General features: G+C 61.3%; 1 protein-coding gene across 1 annotated transcript in view; it reads right to left on the bottom strand.

Moving 5' to 3' along the window:
• Positions 1–264: 264 nt before the first annotated feature.
• Positions 265–7,786, bottom strand: part of SFT2D2 (SFT2 domain containing 2) — an 11,070-nt gene continuing 3,548 nt past the window's right edge. The window contains exons 2-8 of the mRNA XM_056108552.1: positions 6,288–6,374; positions 6,112–6,197; positions 5,250–5,331; positions 4,986–5,021; positions 4,843–4,901; positions 2,573–2,602; positions 265–410 (exon numbers count right to left, since the gene is read on the bottom strand). Coding sequence (XP_055964527.1) covers positions 371–410; positions 2,573–2,602; positions 4,843–4,901; positions 4,986–5,021; positions 5,250–5,331; positions 6,112–6,197; positions 6,288–6,374 — 420 coding nt within the window. The 3' untranslated portion in view covers positions 265–370. The remainder of the gene's footprint in view (positions 411–2,572; positions 2,603–4,842; positions 4,902–4,985; positions 5,022–5,249; positions 5,332–6,111; positions 6,198–6,287; positions 6,375–7,786) is intronic.

Raw genomic sequence — 7,786 nt, 5'->3', positions numbered from 1 at the left:
CAGGTGGGAGGGAGAATCGTCACCCCCAGAGAGTCTCCTTAACTGCTTCTGGCCCTTCCGCTATGCGCCCGCCACCTCCAGGCAGCCTGCCAGGACTCCCTAACCTCCAAGGCGTCACCGCAGCGGCCTCAGGAGGGTTTTAACTGGGGAGGGGAGACGGATGGAGAACGGGCCTCCCCCACCCAACCCCCCACCCCAAGATACAAGGCACTTCCCTCGCTACTGGCCGGCACACACCAGGGCCGCGACCCCCATGGGCACCTCCGAAAGCAAACCTGCCCCCCACCACCCCCGGCGCGTGGCGTGGGCGAAAAAGGCAGTGTCCGAAGAGCTGGGTGTTTACAAGAGGCCGCCGCACGACTGGCCACGGTCACTCGAGGCACGCGGCGAAGCACTTCTTCACGGCGTCCCTGGGAAGGACAGGGGCAGAGGTCAGCCAGACGCGCGCCCCTCCCCCACCCCAGGCACCTGCAGGGCGGGGCAAGGGTCAGGAACACTTGGGGGCGGGTACCGGGCACTGGTGACTAATGGTTGGAAGTTCAGATTCTTCCCCCCACCCCTTCATGGGGGGCTTGGGGGCGGCAGGGCCGACATCATATCCCTGGTCGCCTCTGGGAGAAGCAGAGACGGGACCCCCACGAGAATCAAGACGTGGCGAGCACTGGGCCCCGAGCCCTCCCCGTCCACCGCGGTCCCAGGGAGGGCAGTTCTCTCCTGCCAGGGTGGGCCCAAGGGCATGGCTTCGGGTGAGGCCGGCTGCACCCTAGCGTGGGGTCCCCAGAATTCAGAGGTCAGTGCCGGATGGGCCTTCCAGCGACCCTCCCGGGGAGGCTGGTTTGGGTTGGGGGCTTCATCCGGGCTCTGCACAGGATTGCTCCCGGTGGGCTGATCCTGGGGCTCAAACAGTAACGGGGGGAGGGAGGGGCTGGAGCGATAGCACAGCGGGTCGGGTGTTTGCCTTGCACGTGGCTGACCCAGGTTCGATCCCCAGCATCCCATAGGGTCCCCAAGCACCGCCAGGAGTGATCCCTGAGTGCAGAGCCAGGAGGAACCACTGAGCATCGCCAGGTGGGACCCCCAAAAACAAGGAAGGAAGGAAGGAAGGAAGGAAGGAAGGTTGGTTTTAGGTTGGAGAAATAGCACGCAAGTTAAGATGTTCGGGCTGGAGTGATAGCACAGTGGGAAGGGTGTTTGCCTGGCATGCGGCCGACCCGGGTTCGATCCCCAGCATCCCATAGGGTCCCCCAAGAGCACCGCCAAGAGTGATTCCTGAGTGCAGAGCCAGGAGTCAGTCCTGAGCATTGCCAGGGGTGGCCCAAAAAGAAAAACAACAACAAAAAAAACGCCTTCCCTGCTGTAGGACCTCTTACTCTTTTTTTCAAATCAAGGGCACTTTTTTTTTTAGAGGGGGTGGCCTGCATCCCGCAATGTTCAGGCCTGACTCGGGGCTCTGCATTCAGGGATCACTCCTGGCGGGCTCAAGGATTGAGGCGGGGTTGGCTGCGTGCAAGGCCAGAGCCCTCCCCAGGACCCGTGTTTTTTTGTTTTTTGGGTTTTTTTTTTTTTGGCTTTTTTGGGTCCCACCCGGCGATGCTCAGGGCTGACTCCCGGCTCCGCACTCAGGAATCACTCCTGGTGGTGCTCGGGGGACCCTATGGGATGCCAGGGATCGAACCCGGGTCGGCTGCGTGCAAGGCCAACGCCCTCCCTGCTGTGGTGTCGCTCTAGCCCAGGATCCAGATTTTGATCTAGCGCTACAGCCGGCCCGGTCCAGCCATGTGGACCCACTCTTAAGTGCTCGCCTCGATAGCAGGGATGACACACCAGGCAACCCCGCCCTGCTGGCAGCCACACCTCACCCCAGCTCAGCCACTCAGACCGGCCCAGCTGGTTCCCTGCTCCTCAGGGCCCCCGGAACCCTGGGGGGATGGTGGGGCAGGGACCTGCAATTAACATGAGCGCCCCCCACCCCCACACAGCCCAGGAAAAGGAATTAAGGGGTGAGATTGTCAGCACCAGATGCTGAGATTGCGGAGTGGATGTGGCCTTAGGGATGTGGACGGACAGTCCCGGGGAGGGGAGGCAGCGGGGTCTGGTCCAACCTGCCGCGTCCCTGAGGCCTTTGGGGTCCGGCGAGTTCCCCGAGGGAACTGGAGCTTAGGACCATCCTGGGTAAAGTCCTGGGACGTCCCCCGGTGGCAGGAAAGAGCCAACACAGACCCCAAACCCTGCTCCGTTGAGGGCAGAAGGGACCGGAAGGGGCGGAGAGGTGGACGGCGGGAGGGCGCTGGCCTTGCACGCGGACGAGTCAGATGGATGCCCGGGACCCCCTTAGGGTCCCCCGAGATGCCAGGAGTGACCCCCCCAAGTGCAGAGTCAGGAGTGAGTCTTGGAACCGCTGGGAGGGGCCCCCAAACCAGATGCAGATCATAGAGGTTCCCCCCTCCCGGACCCGGGGGTCGGGTGGGCACGGGGGAAGGGGTGGCGGAGTCCCCGGGGAGCCCATCAGCACCGTGGCCCCCGCGTTCTCTAGAAGCCCCAGAGGGGTCCCCCCACCCCTCTCTCGGCTTACCTGGCGTAGGGGATGAAGGAGAGGCTGTACCTGGGGCAAAAAAGAGCGAGTCAGAGGGAGCGGGGACCCCCCAGACCCCCGCCACCGGAAGGGGCACGCTCTGGTGTACACAGAGCCGAGCATGCGCGCGCACACACACACACACACACACACACACACACACACACACGCTCACACACACTCACACATATACACAGACACGCTCACACACACACACCCACATATACACAGACACGCTCACAGATACACGCACACAATGTTCACACACGCTCACACACACACCCACATATATAGACACGCTCACAGAAACACTCACACATACATGTTCACACACACGCTCACACACATCATACACATACACACATGCTCACACACATACATACACGCTCACACACACATGCTCACACACAACAGACACACACTCACATATACATACACACACGCTCACACACATGCTCACATACACATACATGTTCACACACTCATGCGCACACACATATGCTCACACATACACATATCATATACATACACACACGCTCACACACACACTTGCTCACGCACACATATACATACACGCTCATACACACGCTCAGATACTCACACGCTCACACACACGCTCATACACACACTCATTTATACACATACACACATGCTCACACACACATACACACATGCTCACACAATAGACACACACTCACACACACTCACATGCATACACACACTCACTTATACACATACACACATGCTCACACACACATGCTCACATACATACACACACGCTCACACACTCATACACACATATACATACACACACGCTCACTCATACACACACGCTCACACACACATGCTCAGACACATACATACATGCTCACAGACATGTTCACACTCATGCTCACGCACACATGCTCACACATACACACACGCTCACACACACTTGCTCACGCACACACATACATACACGCTCACACACACGCTCAGATACACACACGCTCACACATGCTCATATACACACTCACTTATACACATACACACATGCTCACACATGCTCACACACACATACACACACATGCTCAGACACATACACATACATACTCACATAGACGTGCTCGCACACACACTCACATACACGCTCACACAATGCTCACACACACTCACACATACACACATACACATACATACACACATGCTCACACACACGCTCACACATACACACATACATACACACATGCTCACATACAAACACACGATCAGACATATGCACCAGTACATACCCACGCACCACACATGCACACGCACACATGGGCTCATACATGAACACACAACATACACCCCCCCATCGACAACATGCACACACACACACATCCAAACACGCAAGCCACACACGCGTGTGCCCCCCTGGAGCGCACATATGTGTGGTGCCCAGGTGAAGAGCGTAAAACACAGGTGAAATGGCGTAAAACACAGAGCGTAAAGCACACGCTCACACCCACACACGTGTCACGCACACACGCGTGCACACGCACATGCCAAGAATGTACCAACACAGGCATCACGTAACCAAGGCGGGCAGGGGCACGTGGGCTCCCGAAGGAAGGAAAGGGGCAACAGGCCCGGGACACGAGCCCCCCGGATGCGCGTCCCCCCAAGAGCCTGCCCTGCGCCTGCGCGTTTGGCTGATTCTGGGTTTGGGCCACACCCGCCGATGCCCGGGGCTCACTCCTGGCTCTGCTCGCGGGACTCTCTGGTGGGCTCCAGGGACCACCGGGGGTGCCGGGGCTCGAACCTGGTTGGCCTCATGCACGGCAAGCGCCCTCCCTGCTGGGCTATCGCTCAGGCTCCACCGGGCCTCATTATTTTAAAAGAAACAAAAAAACGCCCGTGAGAAAACAACTTTGCCCAGGAGTCCCTACAGGCTGGTCAGTCCGTGGGGGGGCGACCTCAGCCAGTCTGAGATCTTGGGGGCCCCACCCCCGAGCCCAGAGGAATGCAGGGGATGGGCTGGCTGCCGGAGGCCCCATGGGAGCAGCTTCTAGAAGGTTCTGGGAGTGGCTTCTAGAGGGTTCTCGGAGCGGCTTCTAGAAGGTTCTGGGGGCAGCTTCTAGACGGGTCTGAGAGTGGCTTCTAGAAGGTTCTGGAAGCAGCTTCTAGAAGGTTCTGGGAACGGCTTCTAGAAGGTTCTGGGAACAGATTCTAGAAGGTTCTGGGAATAGTTTCTAGAAGATTCTGGGAGCGGCTTCTAGAAGGTTCTGGGGCAGGAGCAGAGAGCTTACCATGTCAGCGCCAGGGATTGCAGGATGCAGAAGATGAGCGCCAGCCCCTTGTTGTGCCACTGCGGAGAGAGCCCGGGGTCACTCAGGGGCCGGGCGGGGGTCCTCCAACCCGGGGAGGTGTATCCCCCAGCACCCCGACTTACCCAGAAGGCCGAGCACAGCGTGAGCGCAAAGCACAGCTGTGGAGAGAACAGAGGCCGGCGGGTCAGTGCCCAGGCAGACGCCACGACCCCATGAAGGGCACCCCCCAATCCAAGCCCAGATGCCCCCCCAGAACTCAGGAGGGCGGCAGAAGGATCTGGATCCTGCTGGAAGGGAACTGGCCAGTGGGGACGTGGGTGGGTGGAGGGGAGGCCCCGGTGGCCCACTCTGGGATGAGGGAAGGGGGTCCGGGGACAGGCGCTTACCAGGACCAGGATGGTGGCGACCAGGCGTGTGGGCTCGAACATCCGCTTCAGCTGTTTCATGGGCCCCATGAGGAACACGGTGCTACGGAGGCAGGAGCCGGTGGCAGCAGGCCCAGCCCCCCACACCCGCACCCAGGGCCCCCTCGCCGGGAAGTGCTCCCGGCAGGGAGGGCGCTGGCCTGGCACACAGCCGACCCGGGTTCGATCCCCGGTATCCCACTGGGACCCCGAGCACCGCCAGGAGTGATTCCTGAGTGCAGAGCCAGGAGTCAGCCCTGAGCATCGCCGGGCGTGGCCCAAAAAAGCCAAACAAATTAAAATTAAAAAAGCGCTCTGCCCTGCAAGGTGCCTGCACCCGATCGCCTTTTTTGGGGGGTGAGGCCGTTTCTGCTTTTAGAGGGTCACTTCCGGGGGTGCCCTGGGGACCCCGTGTGGTGTGAGGGTTCGAGCCTGCAGGCTGAGTGCCTGGACCCCCGGACTCTCTCTTTGGCCCTGGGGGAGGGTCTGATTTAACTGGCCCCCCGCGATGCGAGGGCATTACCGGAAGCTGGAGGGTTTGCTGGACAGCCCGGGTGGGCCGCTGGCCACGTGAGCTGAGTGGAAGTGGAGACGCACCCCCTCTCCTGCCACACGCAGGAGACCCACCACAGGCCGCTGGCCCTGGCCAGGCCCTCTCGGCGGCTGATGTGACTGTCACCAGGACAGACGCGATGCCCTCGGCTCACTCCTAGGCCTCACCCCCAGACGCGTTTTGCTTTCGGGCGTCACCCCACAAGCCTCGGGGCTCACGCCCAGCTCTGGGTTCGGGCAGTGCTCCTGCGGGGCCGGGATGGATCTGGGGGCTCTGGGCGGCGACGCTCACCTGCCGATGGAAGCCATGTTCCCGAAGGTGTAGAAGACGGCGAAGAGCGTGAGTCCCTTCCGGGGCAGCCACAGTAGCAGCGTCCCCTGCAAGGCAAGCACGGGGGTCCGCACCTGGGAAGCCCCCCCACCCACAGCCCCCGAGAGCCAAGTGAGGGCAGAGATCGGGCGACTCACCAGCAGGGAGCACAGGATGCCCGCCACGAAGCAGGCGGCGAAGCCTTTGATCCGGGTGCCCCAGCTCAGGGTGGACGCGTCGACGACCTGTGGGCGACAGGTACCCGGTGACACCCGTGCAGGAGAGAGACATATGCGGAGTGACAACCATGTGGGTGACAGATGCCAAGTGACGCCCGCAAGGGCAACAGATGCCCAGTGATGCCCACACAGGTTACAGACGCTGAGTGACACCCGTGTAGGTGACAGATGCCGGGTGACGCCCCATGGAGGTGACAGATGCTGAGTGACACCCATGCGGGTGACAGACACCAAGTGACACTCGTGTGCGTTGCAGATGTCGAGTGACACCCGTGCGGGTGACAGATACCAAGTTATGCCCTTACGGGTGACAGATGCCCAGTGACACCTGTGTGGGTGACAGGTGCCGAGTGACCGTCATGTAGGTGACAGATGCTGAGTGACACCCATGTGGGTGACAGATGTCGTGTGACACCTGTGCAGGTGACAGATACAAATGCCCATGCAGGTGACAGATGCCCAGTGACACCCGTGTGGGTGACCAGTGATGCCCGTGTGGAGGCGAGATCGGGGTGTCGCGGGCTGACCCTCCTGAGCAAGGCAGGGACACGTCGCATAGCCCAGCTTCCAGATCCCGCGGCCGTCAGGATGGGGGCTCCGTGCTCACCGCTCCCATCACACAGGGCCCAGCCGACACACGATCTGGTGTCCTGCTGGACACCCAAGGCTGGACATGTGGCCCCCTGCAGGTCATTTCACAGAGCCGGGAGGGCGGGAGGGAGAGAAGGGGCCACGCTGGGAAGAGCTGGGCCGCCCCCGCTCAGGGGACGTGGGGGACAGAGCAGGGACCCAGGCAGCCCCGCGCTCTGCAGCTGGGGTCCTCGGCGGGTGAGTGTCCTAACCCTGCTGTCGACCCGATCACCCCACCCTCTGCCACCCGCGGGTCCTGAGCCACAGAGCGGGAGGAGGCCGAGATTTCCAGAAAAATCTGCTGAAACAGAACGGTCTGCCCTGCACGCCGTCAGCCCCGGTTCGATCCTCAGCACCTACATGGACCCCGAACCCCCCTAGGGCTGATCCCCGAGGGCTGAGTCTGGAGCCGGCCCTGAGTGCCGCTGGGTGTGGCCCCCAAACTAAAGCTCTCCTGGAAAGGGGGACTCCGGGAGGGCTCCCTGGGGGCCTCTTCCCCTGCACCGAGACCCTTCTCGCACCCCTCCCCCGCTGTATACTGGCCCCCGCCCGCCCACACTCAGAAACTCCGCCCAGGGGGTGCCAGAGAACGGCCCCCTCCCGAGGGAGAAAGGGATTCAGGGCAGGCTCCCCAAAGGGGTCCCCCGCTCCCCCCACTCAGACCCAAGGGGGTCCCCGATCCCCCGACTCAGATCCAAGGGGGTCCCCCGTTCCCCTATACTCAGACCCAAGGGGGTCCCCTGCTCCCCTATACTCAGACCCAAGGGGGTCCCCCACTCCCCTATACA

This window comes from Sorex fumeus, unplaced genomic scaffold (assembly GCF_029834395.1).
Source record: "Sorex fumeus unplaced genomic scaffold, SorFum_2.1 ptg000226l, whole genome shotgun sequence".
Taxonomy (NCBI): domain Eukaryota; kingdom Metazoa; phylum Chordata; class Mammalia; order Eulipotyphla; family Soricidae; genus Sorex; species Sorex fumeus.
This window is presented reverse-complemented; position numbering and strand designations above follow the sequence as displayed.